This window comes from Mustela putorius, unplaced genomic scaffold, assembly GCF_011764305.1.
Source record: "Mustela putorius furo isolate JIRA1106 unplaced genomic scaffold, ASM1176430v1.1 tig00003853_pilon_pilon_pilon, whole genome shotgun sequence".
Classification (NCBI taxonomy): domain Eukaryota; kingdom Metazoa; phylum Chordata; class Mammalia; order Carnivora; family Mustelidae; genus Mustela; species Mustela putorius.
The window spans coordinates 62,299,892-62,322,174 of NW_025422005.1; the positions used below are offsets into that span (position 1 = coordinate 62,299,892).

Consider the following 22,283-nt stretch of genomic DNA (forward strand, 5'->3'; position numbering starts at 1 on the left):
AACTAATGATGTACTACTGTATGGTGACCAACATAACAATAAAAAAATCTAAAAACTATAATGGAAAAAAATCAACAGAATTACCTCCTAAAAACATAAACATAATTTTTAATGGGTCCATTACATTAGAGGTATCATAATTTATCATCATCCACACATTTCTGGATATCTGTAGAGTTTCCAATATATTGTTGTTATAAATCATAGGTTAATGCACATGTCTGTGTTACACTAGGATTGTCTTTGAATGATCTTTAGGTGCTGCAATTTATATCCCATTTTTTTAAATATAATTTTTTATTTTTTATGAACATATATTTTTATCCCCAGGGGTACAGGTCTGTGAATCACCAGGTTTACACACTTCACAGCACTCACCAAAACACATACCCTCCCCAATGTCCATAATACCACCCCCTTCTCCCAAACCCCCTCCCCCCAACAACCCTCAGTTTGTTTTGTGAGATTAATGAGATCCAAAGGGGCACGTGTACTCGAATGTTTATAGCAGCAATGTCCACAATAGCCAAACTATGGAAAGAACCTAGATGTCCATCAACAGATGAATGGATCAAGAAGATGTGGTATATATACACAATGGAATACTATGTATCCCATTTTTGTTAGAAATAAGTAGGTCATTGGCTTAGATCTAGAAAACTTACTGTTACACAGATCCTTTTAAAAATAGCCTATTTTAAGAACTAGAGATTTAGACAGTTGTATGTTTTGTTTTGTTTTGTTTTTTACACCATCTGGTGCTTTCTTTGTCCTTCATAGTATAAAAGTTTTTTGGCAATGTCTAGGATTTTCTGAGTTACTGAGGTTAAAATAAGAATTACCGCTCTAGATGAGGACTTAGTCCAGTCTCCAATGGGCAACGAGGACATTTTGTAGGAGTTTGCTCCTCTGTCATAAACTCAATCTGATATGATTAAGGATTTGATCCTCACCCACCCTGCTGCCCAAATTTCTAGTTTCTCTCGATCATCTGTAATAATTCTACTCTGTGAATTTTAATACTTTCCTGAATATATTTTTTAAATTTGTATCTCTTGGAATAATAAACTCCAAAGTTATGGGTGGGCAACAGACTGAACACAACAAACGTTCACACGAAAGCACACAAAAAATGTTTTGGGACTTATATTTTTGTTGTTTTTGGTAGAAGTGAGGGTTGATATATATATATATATATATATATATATATATATATATATATTTTTTTTTTTTTTTTTTTTTTTTTTTTTTACCTATTCAATGCTAACTTTTACAGAAATGGATTTAGCTGTGAAGAACCAGGAGATCTAGTAAAAACCCAGGTATTGCCAGAAAAGAAATGGACCAGTGGGAAAGGAGAGGAGAGTTTCTAAAAATGTGAAATTTATGTTTTTATTTTGTTTTTTTTAGGGTAAAGAAATAGAAAACTTGCTTTTGGAAATTGGAAACTTCTGTTATGATTAACATTAGAAAGGAATTTGATAGAACATACTCCTTTATTTCAGCTAGTCAGAGTCATTATCTGTGGTAACCAAGAAGCCCTGAAAAGCCTACCACTCACTGAAGACTTCTGGGTGACACACATTTTCAAAAGCGAAGTGATTTGCCAGTAGGCACTGTGGCAAAAACAATTCTAACTGTAACGTTTAGCTAGTCAGAACTCAGCCTTCCAAAAGCCTATTTCATAAGGCATTTTAAAAAATGGTTTCTGATAAAAATCACTCATCCAATTCATCCACTATAATTATACTTTTACTAAGCAGAGTCTTCATGCATTCTAATAAATGCTGCATAACAATGACAACTTGTCCTAAGTCATATGGTATGAAATTTCCCAATTGCTTATAAAAGGTATCTAAGAAAAACTGGTGGGAAAAACTTCTTTTCGAATTTCAGTCTTCCTACAAAGTCTAGTAGGATTATTGTACAAATTATTTTCTCACCAGCGAGACCCCAAGTCCTGGCCATTACGGCTCACCTGCTCGTACCCACCAACATTTGTCCCACATTTTCCTTAAGCTCTTCTTCCCAACTTAGCTCTTAACTCAGACAAAGGACCTTATGGGCATAACGTCTCATGATGGACATTGAAACTACCTCAAGCAATAATGACTGCCTGAGGAAGAGCTCCGGTGGCCCAGACCACCAAGCCAGTTTGAGCTAAACCCTGACTCACTTCTGCACAGATGGAACATGGAGTGACCTCTGGAATGACCTTCAATTACCTTTACTTCATTGTAATACTAAAATCTCTGCCCAAGATGGAGCATGAGCCTCATTTACATACCATATGATATATATCTCAAAAGTATATATATATATATATCTTTAGGCATAGTTCTTTAAGGTTCAGGTATGACCTTATACCTATCTCTGCATACGATGACAAGGCTTTCTTATCTAAATATTCATCCTAACCTCAAATAAAAGGGACCCATTCATCCTTGCTCAGAGAGTTACAACTTATTTCCTGTGATCAACTTATTTAGTGCAAATAAAGTTTCCTTTGTGTGACAACTCACCTGGTGTAGTTTCTACCTGAGACTCACCAAGGAGTGAGCTCACGTTGGTTCAGTTACAATTTCTTGGCTCCCCCTTAGACAGTAATATCAGACAAAGGAAAGGCAGCCATACTCACTCATTGGGGGTGCCCTTCTGGCCACAAAAGTGACCCTTGCTGTCTGTAGGGTAGGCCACTCTCCTGGGGTCTCCATGTACCCAGGCTGCAGGAACAAGAAAGGACAAAAACTCTATCAGCGACAGCTGACTAAAGGCAGTCTGATTTGAGAAATTAGAATGCATGACTGCAACACACTAACCTCTCCCCTCAGTCACAGGAGATTATTGATTTTCTTTAAAGAGTAATTTCTTAATGAAAAGTAAAATAAAATATGGATGAATCAGTCAGAAAACACATTTCTCTTAATCTCTCAGGACTCATCTGGGTTGTAGCCAAAACCTGAGGTAATGCACTTAGAAAATGACATTTATTAGAATGTGAATTAGAGGGCACACTACAAATGCTTGGTTGGCTAGAAGTCACTTTTTTTCTAGGGCTTAAAACTAAATGACTTCATAGCAGAGCTAATAAATTTACAGTAAATATTATGATGTAATTCTTTTGGGTTATATATAAGTGAAAACCATTTAAAAATTCAACCGAATGAAACTGTAGTACCCAATTCACATTGACTAGTTCTTTATGACTTTATGTGCCATTATGAAAGGCAAACATCAGCAGCTTTAGTGGCAATATATAATAAAGATTTTTTTCTGCATTTTGTCAGATAATCTCAACGCTTAGTATAAATAACAAGTGTTCTCAAACTTAAGGAAAACTGAAGGCTTGATTCTGTTTTCTCAGAAAATGCTGGGCTTTACATCATATAAACTCATCACCTTTATTTTCCAAGAATTATGAACTTGACTGACAGTGAGAATATAGAATGACAGAAAGTAACAGGCATTAGCTAAATAGTACCATCTAATTCTAACTGAATGCTTCTAACTTTTTCAGTCTGATTTATGTAGTTCCTAAAAATCTAGAAAATGCACTAGCCATCTGAAAACACTTGCCTCTGCATATGGAAAACCTATCTCTCTTTCCTTTGCTTCCTTTAACAGTTGCCCAGCTATCTCCTTACTCACATTTATTGGATTTGACAGTTCATGTAATAATTCAATCACCCTCACGTCCATGGCCTATGTGACTCAGGAAGATAAAAAAAAATCAATTCTGAATGAGAATTTTAATATGGAAGAGAAATTTTTCTCAATAATTTTTCTCATCCATCCAAGTCTTTCCTGTTACTATCTAAGTACCCAGAAAAGTCTTTGTTTCATTCTTTCTTCAGTGTCATAGAGCCAAATAGGTTTCATCTTCTAATACAGTCTTATAAAATCTGATTCACTCAGGCAGTCCTCTGCTGCCTTATCTTCCTGTCTGTATTTCCCAGAACAAAGAGAGTCGACTGCAAAGAAAGCATTTAAATGTCATCTAAGCATTCAGTGGCCAATGTCTCTGGATGCTATTTCATTATACTCTGCTTTTATGTCTTTTTTTTGAGTCACATTTTAACTAAAGCTAAGAGGTCCACTTTTACCTCTTTCCTGCAATATTTTTCTTTTATCCTGAAATATTTTATTCCTTTCCTATACAAATATTAACTCAGGAATGGCACATAAGGATGTATTTAGATTGCTAGGTTGGCTTCTTAATATACTTATGACACTGAACAAGTCATTTAATTGTTTTAGTTTTGGCTTTCTAATTTGTTGCTACAAAATGGGCACAATAATACCAAATCCTATAAGAATGTTGAGAATATGAAAGAAGATAATAAAGTATAATACCAAACTGGTGCTTTGCATGCAATATGGACTTGGTAACGTTAGTTCCTATTTTAGGTTTCCCAGACGTAAATCCCGGAGATAAGGACTTTGCTGTGGGTAGGTTAATTTAGGAGATAATTCTAGGAAGCGTAAGTGGGAAGGAAGCAAAGCCAATGAAAGGCATGTTCACAAGTCAGGTACTTTTGGGGACGTGGGGACTCCATCCTGCTGAGGACCTTCTGAGGAGCCACATAGAACATGCTTACTGAGGGGCATGGTGAAATAGCCTACCATAGCTGCAAGCAAACCCAGAAGAATGGAAGGGATGTGAGGGGCATTAGCAGAATCTGCCATAGTTTCTTTCCCTTTTTCATCAATTAACCAAAGAATTTACTAAGTGGCCACTATGCATCCGGTACTAGAAGTCAATACCAATATAGTTTATATCAGACTTCAAGAAAACAGAAACGGAGCAACAAAATTTGCAGAAGCAGGTACCTGAGTGGCTCAGTTGGTTTAGCATCTGACTTGAATTCTGCTCAGGTCATGATCTAGGGTGGTGAGATTGAATCTCAAGTCGGGCTCCACCCTCAACAAGGAATCTGCTTGAGATTCTCTCTCTCCCCCTCTCCTTTTGCCCCTCCCTCATGCCCATGTGCTTTCATGCCCTCTCAAATAAATAAATAAAATCTTTAAAATTTACTGAAGCCATAGAGAAGAGCTGAACCTGGCAAAGATTGAAAAATGACTAGAACTTGGACCAGGTAGCCAGGAGCAGGGAAGAATTTATAGATTGAGGAAACAGTATAATGATAAGAGCTTCACTGTATTAATCACTTACAATGGGTCAAGTACTATGCTAATTGTATTGCATCCATTGTCTTATTTGAGTCTCGCAGTAATTCTATAAGGTAGATATTATTTTCACTCAGATTTTGTAGGGTAAAAAAAACAAAGCTGCAATAAAAAGATGGCAGGGAGGGGCAGAGAGAGAGAGAGAATCCTAAGCAGGCTCCATGCCCCGCATGTAAGCCCGACTGCAAAACCCCAAGATCATGACCTGAGCCAACATCAAGAGTTGGACACATAACCTACTGAGCCACCCAAGTGCCCCTCAGAATTTTATTTACTTCTCAGGGTCATGGTTTTCAGTGGCATGAACAGGGCTTAAAGTTAGGCTTGTTGCTGTCTAAAGCTTAAGCTTTAACCGCCAGGCAGCTGTAATGCTGCCTGCTAGAGGATAAATTAGGAATGAGCTTGTTAGCAGTGGGAAACTACAGGGATATTGGCTAGATGAGGATCAGCAGGATGTTGGACACATATGGTAGGAAAGGAGATGTCACAGGTAATTTTGGAACTCTGTCACTTGAAAAGAAAAACTTTGTACTTGGCAGGAGAGGACAAGTATCTGGTTGGGAGGGAGCTGGTGCCTGGGGACAAAGGAGAAAGAGACAAAGATTTAATTGTCAAGGGAAGAATGCCCTTCTATGGTTCTGAAGTTTTAAATTGAGACAGGTGGCTGGGATATGAAGTCGCTGCTACACCTCTCTAGACAAGCTCTGGCACAGAAGCTGTGTTGCCGACCATCTGTGCTTGAGCTGGAACGTCAAATCTTTGCTACCAGCTGCAAAGACCAGTTCAACCAAGTCACCTCAGCCAAGGGTATCTGGTTTTATCTCCTCCATCAATTCCCCATCTTGTCACACCTTCACTGGAGGAATTGGACAGGGGGAAAAAAGGAGGAAATGGAGACATGCAGCAACAGCATTTTATCTGTGAACAAATCGGGACTGCCACACTTTACTCCCTTTCTTAGAATTTCTCTATTCATGGCACTTCTTGGAATCTGCTGTCCAATATGGTAGCCACTAGCCACTTAAGTCCACGGAACACTTAACTGTGGCTTATCTAAACCGAGACATGTTTGAAGTACAAAATACACATCAGATTTTAATGACAGTATGCAGAAAAAAAGAACTAAAATTTCAATAATTTTTATATTGATCATATCTGAACTCATAGTTATTGTTAAATACAATATATTATTAAAGTTAATTTTTCACTTATCTCTTTTTATTCTCTTAACAATGGCTATTGGAAAATTTGACATTACACGTGACTCACATTTTGTTGCTCCTGGATAGATCTACTCTTAAATTTTCCCCACAAATGTCAAGGATTTGTTATATACGCTGATTAATAGTGCCATTACATCACAGATTTGTTGGGGTACCTGGGTAGCTCATTCATCTGTGCTCAACTCTTGATTTCAGCTCAGGTCATGATCTTGGGGTCATAAGATTGAGCCCTGCATTAGGTTCTGTGCTTGGCAGGGAGTCTGCTTGAGATGCTCTCTTTCCCTCTCCTTCTACCCCTCCCCCAACTCACATGCTCTCTCTCTAGAAAATAATTTTTAAAATCTTTAAAAAAAAATAGTGCTGTAACTTCAGATTTGCAAGTCAGTCCTTCTCTAACCACATCATACCCCATGCATCCTTTTTATAATAAATATTTTGCCATGTTCCTTTTACAATTTTAAATAATACACATAACAAACTCACCCACATACATAATTTCTTTTAAAATATAAATATCATGGGGGTCTGGGTGGCTCAGTGGGTTAAGCCTCTGCCTTCGGCTAAGGTCATGATCTCAGGGTCCTGGGATCGAGCCCCGCATCAGGCTCTCTGCTCAGCAGGGAACCTGCTTCCCCCTCTCTCTGCCTACCTGTGATCTCTCTCTCTGTCAAATAAATAAAAAAAATCTTAAAAAAAATCAATATCATGTCCTCATGTAATGTAAATGAGAAATAGAAAATAGTTTATAAAGTATGCATATCAATATGCAAATGCTTAAGTGGCTAAACCAAAAGATAGTGAATGAAGCTAGTTGTACGCACCTATAGATAGAATCACTGAATGTAACAACTATAACTACAAGAATATGTAGGTGTACTTACTGTGTAAGAGACTTAAATAATACAAATGTGTCATTAACGATATGATTTTCTTAAGTGAATAAATCTTAGTGATTTCTAACAAAAAATTACACTCTTCAAATTCCCTTGGTATTCACTGAAACCATGCAAAAATAATGTTTGTAATTTTAAAACAGAAGTTCTAGATTCAATGACTTAAAAAATGAGTAGCCGTTTACATGAGGGACATGGGGAAGTCAGGCAGTAAGTGAGACAATTCTTGGTTGTATAGAACTATCCCAGATATTGTAAAACATCTACCTTTCCTGCTCCCATCCACTAAATGCCAGTAGCACTCCCCCTCAAACACAATGACAATCACAAAGTCAACTCAGGGGCACCTGGGTGGCTCAGTGGGTTAAAGCCTCTGCCTTTGGCTCAGGTCATGATCTCAGGGTCCTGGGATCGAGCCCCCCGCATCAGGCTCTCTGCTCAGCAGGGAGCCTGCTTCCTCCTCTCTCTCTCTGCCTGCTTCTCTGCCTACTTGTGATCTCTGTCAAATAAATAAATAAAATCTTTAAAAAAAAACAAAAACAAAAAGTCAACTCAAATTTTTTGAAAGACCTAGTCAGCGGTACTGCTTCAGTTGAGTTCCACTGGTTTAGATGTTCATTCACACACTCAAAAAAATATATATTAAAAAAACCCATACATATGTATGTATATCCCAAATTATCTTTTTTGCTTCCATATTTTATGGGGGTGGATATATCATGGAGTTCTTTCTTATAATTTAATACCATTTACTTTCATTCAGCTGACCACCACCTATGATGACTTTTAGATAGGTCCAAAAATTATTTGACCTTTTTCCTTCTAGAGATGGTGCATAATTCCCCATCTCTTCTGTGTGGACTAGACTTAGTGACTTGCTTCTAATGAACAGAATGTGGCAGAAATTACATTTGGGTGACTTCCAAAATTAGGTCATAAAAGGCATCCACAGCTTCATCTTTGCTCTCCTTTCGATCACTAGCTCTAGGGCTTGCAATACTCAGAAAGTCCTACAGAAAAGCCCACATGACTGCCAGCGGTCTGTGAGTACTGAAGCTTCCTGCCAACATTCATGTAAGTGAGCCATCTTAAAGCCTGGTCCTCCACTTTAAACAAGCCTTCAACTGACTGTAGCCTAGGCTTAAATCTTGACTGAAACCTCATGAAGCCATGAACTTGGAGCCAGAGCCGCCTGGTGAAGCAGTTCCCAATTCTTGACCACAGACACTGTGAAATAAGAAACATTCATTGCCTTATGGAGTGATCAACTGTGTAGCAATAAAGAAGCAATTACTATACAGCTTTTAAAAATATTTTATATACTTGAAATATTTAATCATTTTTCTCTTCTCTGATCTAAATATTCATAATAATTAAATCCCCTATTCTATTTGATTCATTTTGTTATGTTTCTTAACCCATAGATACAATTGCTAGGATTTTAGTAATTTTTTTCTTCACTATATGATTTAATACATGGAGTCCTCAACTTGATGTAGATATTCCCTAGGTCCTAACCAATTATACAGCACCTGATACCTATTAACCTTAATTCTTAAAAGAAAGTTAGCATGAAAAGCTTTAAAGTGCCAGTCTAGAAAATGATCAAACTCCCATTCACTCATTCATACATACAGGATGGTCAATTATCACATTTCTATCCATTTAGTCATTCACTCATTGGGCCATACTTACTGTGGTAGGCACATAAAGACTGTGAGGATATAGAGATGAACACATTCATATTTAGTATATTATTTCATAATTAACACATTCTCCCTAAGGAAACTATATTTCATCATGATTGGCCATTGTAGCAAGAGAATGGCTTCTAAAGAATGATAAGAATTATCTTTAGCTTAATGAAGTCACAACCTTAATTTTAACTGTTCTTCAGGTTGTAGTCTTTACCAGAACACATCAAAGTGGTCTCTGCTGCCTTGAATGCAGCAGCTGGTCCTTTCCTCCTTTCCCAATAAGTGGAGAACACCAAGGGAATTTGCTTTCACCTGGAAAAGATAGTATTGCATCCTCACTATCTTCCTTCAAAGTCATAGGACTTCCTAGCTCTTTGCCACAATTTAGTCTGCCGAGTTTTGATACTCTTATTCCACAGGGCACCACACAAATTCCTTACGTTGGTGGCATTCTAAGATCTGGAGAATATTAGAAAGCATGTGATTTTGATGCCTCCAAAGGACTTACATATGCTAATGAATGGGAAATAAATCTTAGGAAAATGCAAGTCTTCTAAAACAGAATTGAGGAGTCCAGTAAGAGAGTTCCTCCAAGGTGAAAGATAAGTTGCTGCACCTTGCATTCTCTGTTAAGAAAGAGGCACAACTCTAATCACCTACCAGATTTGAGCAAAACCCAGAGTAATAAAATGTTTTTCAACAGAATCCATTCTACTGTATATGTAGATCTACCAGCAGGCATGGCATAATGTACTCAATGGTGCTCAAAATATCTGTCAGAACAGGATGCTGTATGCAACCTATGGAAAATGTCTTTTAGAGAGTCATAGTTGGGGGTCCCTGGGGTTTTGGAGAAAATTCATGTGGTTTCAAGCAAAAGATTGTTCTTTTGAGAAGTTGCTCCTGAATCATACTCAATGACATAAGAAGCCCAGCATAAACTAGATGTTATCTGATCCATCAAGCCTAAAGTTAGCTGTGCCCCACAGCACTCCATTATTGAGCAGAAGTGGTATATTCATACAGTGCTTGAGAAAGTCATGAAGGCACGAGAAAGTTACATAAAAATACTGGTTACAATAGTATGTTGACTCTTGAGGTGCTGTCTTAACATGGACCTATGACTCATGAAAGGGACCTTATGATAGTTCACTGGGGGAAAAAATTAAACTAGATTCATAGATGGCTACAGAGGATCTGTTAGTACCGATCAGGGGAAATGCTCCTGGTTATCTACTTTGACTGGAAGAAGAGATGACTTGAATTATTTGTTTATTCATAAATAGAAGTCAACAATTTGGCCACATTGTCATGGACTTGAAAATAGAACTATTAGACAAGGAAGTTAGAGAAATAACTAGAAGGACTGAACTCAAAATGTACCTAGAATATGAAGATGTTGAGGTTTCATATGGTTACTGAGTAAAGACCCTTTTGTAGCGGTATCTTTTATGATTAAATGTTAAGACATTTATTTAATGATTTCATTGAAAAGTAATCACGACAACAGGGATGAAGATTATGCGGGAATTTTGATAACATGGAGTTTATCCAAAAGGGCTGACTTGGCTCCTAACAATGCTTATGTGACAAATTTGCTAGTAGTGGATGACCAACCCTGAACTAGCCAACCTTATGAACAGTTGAATACCCTATCAGAGATCCATTTGAAGCACTACTTAAGAAGCAATACCTTTCAAGTTTGGGTTGTTATTTTTTTAGAGTAGAGCAGGATCCTAGCAGGAAATACACGTTATAGTCACACAGAAAAATTGTAGAGAGTTTAGTAAATAAAGATACGGGTAGAGTTATGGGAAATAAGAGTTGATGCAGTACCCAGAGGCTAGCAACAATTGGGAGCCATTTTTGCTTCTATGACTGAACTAGCAAAAGGGAAAGAGGTTACCCAAATCCAGAAAGAAAGGCGAAATGGAAACACCGACTGGTAAGACTGGAAACCTTAGGGAGAGAGGTATAGCTAACCTGAAAGGACTTGCCAGGAAGAGAGCCAGAAAAATACATTTCACAAACTCATCCTCCTACGCTCCAAGCTATTATTGATACCTCCCACTGGCCAAACCATATCAGAAGCTGCAGGACTAGAGAACCTGTTGATATAATCCTTAGGGTTATATGTTAGTTTCTCAGAGGACAGAGCAGGGTGAAGAGCAGGTAGAGAAGGAAACTGGAGGGGACAAAGAAAAATACCCAGCCTGTATTCTGAATAAGTGACCAGCCTACCCAAGCATGGAACTTTCGATATATTCAGCAAAACATCTAGAACATGGGGTGCCTGGGTGGCTCAGTGGGTAAGGTCTCTGCCTTCGGCTCAGGTCATGATCTCAGGGTCCTGGGATTAAGCCCTGCATCAGGCTCTCTGCTCAGCAGGGAGCCTGCTTCCCCCTCCCCCACCTGCCTCTCTGCCTGCTTGTGATCTCTCTCTCTGTCAAATAAATAAAATCTTTTAAAAAAACTTTACAACATTATTAAAAACAAAAGAGTAAACAAAATAACCAGAGGTATAAGATTTCAGATTTTCTTTTGTCAGAATTTAGTGCCACATAGAGGAGCAAGAGAAAAGAGCAAAAGAAGAAAGACACACATTCTAAATTTCAGAGTCTGAAAGGGAAGGGGTGACAGTAGGAGGTAAAAGTGGGAAATGCATATTTTTAAGAAATCTTTGGGGAAAAAATAGACAAAGCATTGAAAGAAAATGGAAAAACAACCAAATATCCAAAAAACTAAATAAACCTTTTTACATCTTTGTTGTTTTCTTCATTAGCAAGACTGACTCTATGCTGTTTACTTTAATATACTTTTTCTAGTTTTCTAGGTAATGTTAATCTATCACATTCATAACCTGTTTAAAGGTTTTGATTCACATTGGAAAATGAGGTTTTTTTTTTTAAAGGTAAGGAAGTAGTTGGAAATAATGACAGAAATTTATTCATTCTTCATTCTTTCTACAGATATTTTTTGAGTACCCGCTATGTGTCAGCACTAAGGTCCTTGCTCTCTGAGCCTAAAGTCTATTGGGGGAAAGAGATCTTAATGAATGAATTGCACAAACATAAAATTACAATTCTGACAAGCAATGCAAATGAGCAAAAATGGTACAAAGAGAAGGATTAATAGAAGCCAATGACGAAATGAAAGAGGTCAGGGATGATGTCTTTAAAGAGGTAATGCAGGAGCTGAGACTTGAGAAATGAACGGATGCACAAGGAGGCTTCCATTAGAGGGACACACGGATGAAGTCCCTAGGAGGGGGTGGGGCATGATGGGTACTGCAATGGAAAAGGAAAGCAGTGTGGTGCATAGACAGGCTGACTCATGGTTCAGATGTGAATAGACAGGCAGTATCCTAGGTTATTTTCTATAATAAACTACAGAGAGATGGTTCTAGCATAATATGTTTATCAGTGCCAGCATACAATCCATAGCAGAAGTTCTGTTCTCTTCCTATTCAAATTTTCCTTGAAAAACCTCAAGGTCACCACACATTCAGTGTCACTCATCATGGTGTTTGCTTAATTGTAGTTCCATAATTGGCAACACCCCCTTGTTTTATATGAAGGAAGAGCTCTCATCATTCCTGAAAATTGATGTAATTTATTACATCTGAAAATGCTCCATGTAATATTCATTAATATCTACTAATAAATACATCTTTTTTGAAAGATCCATGAAATCATTTGAGGTCTTCCTGGCCAAAAACCCCCAAAGAATGAGATACTGTCTGACATAATTTTATTTACTCTATAGGATGAGCATTAACTGAAAGAAAAAAAAAATCAAGCCTATATTAGTAAGTGTCTATTAGCATAAAGACTGTGCTTCCCTTTTTAGTGCATACTTATTAGAGGCTAATTTTGCAAACAACCACGGAATGTAGACAATGACAGCACAGTCCCATAGTGTTAAGACCAAAGCTATTAGATTATTCATGGCTTTTGCTTGCAGAAGAATACCTGCTTTCCACTTACTCCTCTGACACTTGCTGTTTTAAGCCCAACTCTATGTGTGTGAAATTAGGAGAGGAAGAGAAGGAGAGAGAGAAAAGCATTAGAAGACTATCATGGGGTTCTGGTCAGTCAGTCCCCTTTCTTACTTAAAAGATTCCTTATCTTCTTCTTCATTAAATAAAAGTCACTATAGTATGGTGGTTAAGAGCACAGGCTCTAGAATTAAACTCTCTGGGTTGTATTGGTGAATAAAACTAAATGACAAAGTGACATAGCAATTGATACAAATCTAGATCAATTGCCTACTCCCTTTAATTTTCGGCTTTAGAAATAACTTTGAAGGACCACTTTAAGCAAAACTGGTACATTCGTGTGTGTGTGTGTGTGTGTGTGTGTGTGTTGCATATAGAGACAGAGAAGTTATTTGTGAAGCACTCCTATTTGGGTAATTCATAGCAGATAAGCGAAGACTGGTAAGAGATAGGTAAAAGCTTTATGCAAGTAAATTATCCTTTCACTCCTATCAAGGATATGCATGTTACTGAAGTACCAGGAGCAAGCATTATTATCTAGTATTATCTTTCATTTTCAACATTTGCAAAGCATGTGCCTGTTGTGCTCTAGGGTTGAGTCAGAACTTGCAGCCATTAAAAAGCCCTCTGTCAAGGAGAAAACGTGATTAGACCAACTGCTTGCACTGACACTTAAAAATTAACTATAAATCTGTTTGGGGCAGCTAAGGCATTCCCTAAACACTTGCTGGTTGGGAATGTTGGCTTTCAAATCATTATTCTGTATCCCTTAAAGGTACATTTTAACTGTCTTAATATGTGAGAAACAGGCCTGCCAAATTGTGCTTATGGCTTTTTAACACAAGCAATTTACAAATGCAATGAAGCAGATAATAGGACACATGATACCGAATTTGAAAATCTGTGTTGATGACACTTCTGCTGTAGAAACATTTTTGGAAGCAGGCCGATATTCAGTTGCCTGGATAAGAAAAATGTTGTCTACCATTTCACAGGTGGCCTCTTCCACCCAATGGTGAGCTTCAGGTCATGTCCTTGAGCACAAATCAGTCTCTCTCATGCTAACAATATTCTACTTAGAAAGATCAAGAATGCACGCATTCAGCAAAATATAACAAATGCAAAAAAGTTTTACCAAAACACTAAAAAAAATCTGTTCAAGTAACAAAACTAGGTGCTATCTTTCTTAAAATGAAGGATTCCTAAACAAGAGGAAGTGTAGGTATCTAGTTTAATTTACAAAATATTTATATATTTGTAAAGATAATGAAAAAAGACATTTAAAACTGGTTTTGGTTAATTATAAATATAATAAATTTTTTCTAATAAAAGATTACTTGACTTTTGGGAAAAAGAATGGGGAGGACCCTAAACTCACCTCGTCCCATGTATACAACTAGATAACATCCACAACAGTGTAAACATCCAGAAAACAACCCAGGAACTGGAAGAATGGACTCTCCACAACTACATATAGAGAAGAGACCACATCCAGAGGGTAAGAAGGGTAGAAATGCAGCTGGGAGCTAAATGGACCAACAGGACTGCCCACAGAAGAAAGGGATGTCACAGGCACAAGGAGGGAAAAGAAACAGAAACTTGCACTCCCAGGTAGGGGGTCTGCACTTGGAATACAAATACCCATAATATTTGGCTTTGAACACCAAAGGGGCCTAACTTTGCAAGTTCTTATAATCATGGGGCTTAACACCTGGAAATTTAAAATCAGCAACTTGGTTCTAGGAAAGCTGAAGGGCCACAAAACACAAAACTCTGTTTTAGAAGGTGGCCCTTCCCACCATTTAAGAGACAGCACAACAAACAACCCTACTGAGATTTAAATTAAAAAAATAAAGAAGTGCTGCATCTATGTTGTAAGATTTTTGTTTTTAAGTAATAACTATACCCAATGTGGGGCTTGAACTCAGAGCCTAGAGATCAAGAGTTGTATACTCTATCAACTAAATCAGCCAGGTGCCCCTAGAAGCAGCATTTTTATAAAATGCCTGGGGCCTAGGAAATGGAGATGTATTCACTAATCTTAGAGCTTGTGCTGGAGGGGCAGGGATCTTTGGGATACTTCAAGAACAAAGGAACTGGCAGGTGCCATTTTCCTCCTCCACTGCCAATCTAAATACAGAGACACCTGCAGGAACCAGTGCAGCCTGAACATTTCACCTAAACTGGTAACATTGTGCCTACCCCTGTGGGTTTCTATAGATCTGTACCCTCCATCCTCTTTGGCCTCTACAGAAATTCTCCCTGGCAGTTGCTGGTCCACTCCAGAAGTAGACCAGTGAGGACATTGCTGGCACCACATGCTTTGTCCCCACATTCACCTGTGGACCTGTACTTTCCCAAATACCCTTAGCCAGAGAACATCTGGCCACAAACCTGGCAGTGTGCAAGCAGCCCTGACAGAGGCCATTACAATTTAAAGAGTCTCTAAACCAGGAAGAGGGAAAGATAACCACAAGCACCAGACTGACTGGGGCTCCAGTAGGGGGCTGGGGAAAGATATCTGATCTGACTGCAGCCTCCCCCGCCCCATTAATAAAAACTTCTCAGGGGACAATACAAGAAAAGCACACTGCAGTTTGCTGCTACCTCAACTCCAGCAAACACCTGGTCTAACTCAACTCAAGCAGTTGAGTTCCAGAATGGCCCATTAACAACACAGGTACCAAATGCTGGTCACAACAAAGAGCCATTTCAGACAAGTAGCCTACAGGTAAATGTAGCTCAGCCACAATAGTAGGGTGCATGCAACACACACAGAAGATGCCCTTGAAGCATGGTTCTGGTGAACAAGGGACATCACACTGCAAGGCACTATAGGACCTCTTTTTGATAAGGCCATGGCTGTCAACAGTAGGAGACATAGCTGACTTTCCTAACACATAGAAACAGACATGGAATTACATAAAATGAGAAGACAGCAGAATTTGTCCCAATTAAAGCAACAGGAAAAAAATCATAGCCAGAGAGCTAAATGTAATGGAGATAATTAATATATACACCTGATAGAGAGTTTAAAGTAATGGTCACAAAAATGCTCAGTGGATGTGAGAAAAGACCCACACGTAATAGGGATAATTATATATGCCTGATTGAGAATTTAAAGTAATGGTCACAAAAATGCCCAATGGGCTTGAGAAAAGACCTCAGTAAGACCTTCAACAAAGAGACAGAAAACATAACCAATCAGAGACAAAGAAACAATAGTTAAATTTTAAAATATAGAGATAGAATAAATAGTAGAACTAGAGGAAGCAGAGAAACAGATGGGTGACCTGGAGGACAGAGTAATGGAAAGCAATCTGACTGAATAGGAGAAAGAGAGAGAAAAAAAAATGAAAATAGACTTGGGGAACTTAGTGACACCACCAAAAATAATATTTACATTATATGGACCCCAGAAAGAGAAGAGACAGAAAGGGGGGCAGAAAATTTACTTGAGGAAATAGGTGAAAACTTCCCAAATCTGGGAAAGAGAGCAGAAATCCAGATGCAAGAGGCAGAGAAGCCCCAAGTAAATCAACCCAAGGAGATCCACACTAGGACACATAGTAATTAAAATGGCAAAAGAAAAGGGGCACCTGGGTGGCTCAGTTGGTTAAGCGACTGCCTTCGGCTCAAGTCATGATCCTGGAGTCCCGGGGTGAGTCCCACATTGGGCTTCCTGCTCAGCAGAGAGTCTGCTTCTCCCCCCGACCTTTCTCCATTCATGCTCTCTCTCTCTCTCATTCTCTCTGTCTCTCTGTCAAACAAATAAATAAAATCTTAAAATTAAAAAAAAAAAAGAAAGAAAAATGGCAAAAAAAAAGTGATAATATCAAAGGTTTCAAGAGAAAAAAAGACAATTACATATTAGGGGAACCTCAAAAGTCTATCAGCTGATTTTTCAGCAGAAATTTTACAGGCCAGAAGAGAGTGCCGTGATATATTCAAAATGCTAAAAAAAAAAAAAGATCTGCAACCAAGAATACTCTATCCAGCTAGCCTTATAATTAATTAGATTATAATCAATTCTTATTCGTTCAGAATAAGAGAGATAAAGAGTTCCCTAGGTAAACAACAGTTTAAGAAATTCATGACCACTAAGCCAGCCCCACAAGAAATATTAAAGGGGACTCTATGAATGGAAAGGAAAGACCATAAACAGAAGCAAGAAAAGTAGGAAGCACAAAAGCAGTAAAATTAAGTATACCTATAAAATCAGTAAAGGGATTCACAAAATTAAAGAATATAAAGTATGACATCATATAACTAAAATGTGGGGGGGGACACGGGAAAGGAGAAAATAATTGATTCAAACTTAAGCCATCAATTTAATATAGACTACTATATGCATAAGATGAACTTAATGGCAACCACAAATAAAAACCTCTGGTAGAGAAGCAAAAACCAAATAGAAAGGAATCCAAGTAGATCACCAAAGACAGCGAATAAACCATGAAAGAGAGTATGAGAGGGAACAGAGAACTACAAAAACAACCATAAAGCAGGTAGCAAAATGGCAATAAGTACATACTTACTAATAATTACTTGGAATGTAAATGGATTAAATGCTCTAATCAAAAGACATAGGGTGACAAAATGGATAGAAAAGCAAGACCCATTTATATACTGCCTACATCTCATTTCAGACCTAAACACACATGCAGATTAAAAGTGAAGAGATAAGAAGCATTGAATATGCAACCATATGCAATCACTACGTTTGCAACCATAGTGAAAAGAAAGCTGGGGTAGCAATTCTTACATCAGACAAAATAGACTTTAAAACAAAGACTGTAGCAAGAGACAAAGGAAGACAGTATATGATCATAAAAGTAACAATCCAACATAAAGATAGAAAAATTGTAAATATTTATGTACCCAACATGAGAACACCCAAGTACACAGAGCAGCGTATAACAAAGAAAATGAACAATAGTAATATAATAAGAGTAGGGGATTTTAACACCCCATTTATATCAATGGATAGATCACCCAAACAGAAAATCAGCCAGGAAACAGTGGCTTTGAATGGCACATTGGACATGATGGATGGATCTAAATGATACATCAGAACAGTCTGTCCTGAAACAGCAGACTACACCTTCTTTTCAAGCACATATGGAACATTCTACAGAAAAGATCACATATTAGGCCACAAAACAATCTCCAACAAATTCAAAAAGATCAAAGTCATAACATGCTTCTTTCCGACAGCAATGCTGTGGAACTAGAAGTCAACCATAAGAAAAAAGCTGGAAAGAATACAAATTCATAGAGGATAAATAACATGCTACTAAACAATGAACAGGTCAACCAAGAAGTCAAAGAGGGCATCAAACAATACACAAAGATGAATGCAGATGAAAACCCAGTGGTTCAAAGTCTTTGGGATGCAGCAAAACTGTTCTAAGAGGCAAGTTTATAGCAATGCAAGCCTACCTCCAGAAGAAAGAAAAGTCTCAAACAACCTAACCTTACATCTAAAGGAGCCAGAAAAAGAAAAATAAAGCCCCAAGCCAGAAGGAAAAACCGGGAGCTGGTTCTTTGAAAAGATCAACAAAATGGATAAGATTATACCCAGACTCATCCAAAGGAAGGGAGGGAGGGGGGAGAAAAAGGAGAAAAGAGAGGGAGGACTTAAACATAATCAGAAATGAAAAAGAAATAAACAATCTCACAGAAATGCAAATGATTAAAAGAAAATATTATGAAAAACTATATATCTACAAATTGGACAACCTAGAAGAAATGGATAAATTCCTAGAAACATAATATCCCAAAACTAAATCAGGAAGAAATATAAAATATGAATAGACTGATTACCATCAATGAAACTGAATCAGTAATCAAAAACCTCCCAATAAACAAAAGTACAAGACCATATGGCTTCATAGGTGAATTCTACCAAACATTTAAAGAGGCAATATTTATTCTTCTCAAACTATTCCAAAAAATAGAAGAGGAAGAAAAGCTTCTAAATTCATTCAATGAGACCAGATTCATCCTGATACAAAATCAAAGACACTACAAAGAGAACTATCCGCCAATATTTCTGAGGAACACAGATGCAAAATCCTCAACAAAATTAGCAAAATTAGCAAACTAAATCCAACAACACATTTTTAAAAAGTCATTCACTATGATCAAAGAGGATTTGTTCCTTGGATGCAGTATGGCTCATTATTTGCAAATAAATCAACATGATACATACACACATCAAGAAAAGAAAATCCAGGGGCGCCTGGGTGGCTCAGTGGGTTAAAGCCTCTACCTTCGGCTCGGGTCATGATATCAGGGTCCTGGGATCGAGCCCTGCATCGGGCTCTCTGCTTAGTGGGGAGCCTGCTTCCTCCTCTCTCTCTCTCTGCCTACTTGTGATCTGTCTGTCAAATAAATAAATAAAAATAAAAATAAATCTTTAAAAAAAAAAAAGAAAAAATCCATAGGATCATTTCCATAGATGCAGAAAAGTTGTTATACATCCAACACCCATTCATGTAAAAACTTTCAAAGAAAGAGGTTTGGGTGTGGGGGGAACATACCTCAATGTACTAAAGACCATAAATGAAAAACCCACAGCTAACATCCAATTCAATGCTGAAAAACCGAGAGCTTTTCCTCTAACATCAGGAATAAGACAAGGATGCCCACTCACCATTTTTAGTCAACATAGTACTAGAATTCCTAGCACAGAAATCAGACAAAGAATAAAAGACGTCCCATATGGTAAGGAAGCGGCACTATTTGCAGATGATATGATACTATAAATAGAGCAAACCATAAAGACTGAAACAAAAACTACTAGAATTGATTAATAAATTCAGTAAGGTCATGGGTTACAAAATCAATATGGAAATTTGTTGCATTTCTACACAAAAATAATGAAGTAAAGAGAAATTAAGAGAACAATTCCATTTATAATTTCACCAAAGATAATAAAATACCTAGGAATAAGCTTAACCAAGAAGGTGAAAGACCTATACTCTGAAAACTATTAAATACTGAGGAAAGAAACTGGAGATAGTACAAATGGAAAGAAATTCTATGTTCATGGATTGGAACAATAAATATTGTTAAAATGTCTATACTACCCTAAACAATCTACAGATTAATGCAATCCTTGTACAACTACCAACAGATTTTTTTTTTCCAGAACTGGAACAAATAATCCTAAAATTTGTACAGAACCACAAAAGACCCCCAACGGCCAAAACAATCTTGAAAAAGAAAAGACTGGAGGTAACATAATCCCAGATTACAATATATACTACAAAGCTGTAGCATCAAAAACAGTATGAGACTAGCATGAAAATAAGCACACAGATCAATGAAATAGAATAGAGCACCCCGAAATAAGTCCATGATTACATGGTCAAATCTTTGACAAAGGAGGCAAGAATTTGCAATGGGAAAAGACAGTCTCTTCAATGGATAGCTTGGGAAGACTGGTTAGCCATATGTGAAAGAATGAAATTGGACCACTTTCTTACACTATACACAAAAATAAACTCAAAATGGATTAAGAACCTAAATGTGAAATCTGAAACTGTAAAAATCCTAGAAGAAAGCACAAGCAGTAATTTCTTTGACATTGCCATAGCAACATTTTCCTGGATATGTCTCCTAAAGGAAATAAAAACAAAAATAAACTATTGGGACTATACCAAAATAAAAAGCTTCTGCACAGCAAAGGAAAAACTCAACAAGACTAAAAGGCAACTTACTGAATGGGAGAAGATATTTGCAAATGACATATCTAAAAAAAGAGTTAGTATCCAAAATATATAAAGATCTCATACAACTGAACACCCCCCCCCAAAAATCTACTTTAAAAATGGGCAGAAGACATGAACAGACTTTTCCCCAAAGAAGATATACAGATGGCCAACAGACACATGAAAGGATGCTGAATATTGCTAATCATCAGGAAAAATGCAAATCAAAACCACAATGAGATATCACCTCATACCTGTCAGAATGGCTAAAATCAAAAACACAAGGAACAACAAGTTTCTTGGTCAGGATATGAAGAAACAGGAAACCTCATGCACTGTTCATGGGAATGCAAACTGGTACAGTCACTGTGAAATGTATGTATGTATGTATGTATGTATGTAACACAAAAAATAAAAATAGAATTACCATATGATCCAGTAATTCCACAACTGGATATTTCATATTTCAAAGAATATGAAAACACTTGTTTGAAAAGATATATGCATCCCTATGTTTATTGCAGCATTATTTCCTATAGCCAAATTATGGAAGCTGCCTGTCCATGAATGAATGGATGAAGTGGGGTGTGTGTGTGTGTGTGTGTGTGCACGTGCACAAGCATACACATGCATGCTTACACACACAAAATGGAATATTACTCATCCATTAAAAAAATGAAATGTTGCCATTTGTAAAACATGAGTGTTGAGAGTAGACTGCTAAGTGAAGTTAAGTCAGTCAGAGAAAGACAAATATGATTTCCTCTCTCGTGGGGAATTTAAGAAAAAAACAAACCAACCAAGAAACAGACTTAACTAGAGAGACCAATCTGATGGTTACCAGAGGGGAGACTGGAGAGAAGATGGGTGAAATAAAGGAAAGAGGTTAAGAGTACACTTACAATGGGCACTGAGTCATTTATAGAGTTGCTGAATCACTATCTTGTTTACCCAAAACTAATATAACGCTGCATGTTAACTATACTGGAATGAACATCTGAAAAACAAAAACCTTAAAAAAAAAAGATGAAGTTTAGTAGAACAATTTTAAAAATAAAAGAACTAGAATTCTTCAAATTTCTTGCTAGAACAATGTTTCCAAGCTGTGATCTGATAGGAAGGCATGTTTTAGTTTTAGGGTAGACTAAAAGCATGGTGGGGTATCCTGTCAGAGCCGCTGTCCATCACAGGTTTCCCCTTCCCATGAACATTAGGATCATACCATCAAGATCACAAACTGTAACAGGATGCTTGGTGAGGCGTAATTCATATTTACATTACATTTATTTATCAGTAAGATAAACTCTTCACTATTTCTGGGTATGACAGACTCAAAGTCACCTTGGAATTACCTCTGCTCTTCAGAAGCTCACCTGAGTGATTTCTCAGTGATGAAAACATGCTTTTTCCTTTTTGTTCCGCATTCCTTGGGATGGGGAAGATCAACTTTCTTCATGAGAAATGGACAAGAACTCAAACCTTACTGAGAATTCAATTTAGGACAGGTGAGAATGACCCTGAACCAAGTCTGAAGGCCAAAAGGAATACAAATACTCCAAAAGGGACCT

The 22,283-nt window shown here is 37.4% G+C and overlaps 1 protein-coding gene across 3 annotated transcripts in view; it reads right to left on the reverse strand.

Moving 5' to 3' along the window:
* SLC44A5 (solute carrier family 44 member 5) overlaps positions 1-22,283 on the reverse strand; it is a 393,241-nt gene that overhangs the window by 97,501 nt on the left and 273,457 nt on the right. For all 3 annotated transcript variants that reach the window (XM_004758176.2, XM_004758174.2, XM_045064731.1), the window contains exon 6: positions 2,639-2,723. In XM_004758176.2, coding sequence (XP_004758233.1) covers positions 2,639-2,723 — 85 coding nt within the window. The remainder of the gene's footprint in view (positions 1-2,638; positions 2,724-22,283) is intronic.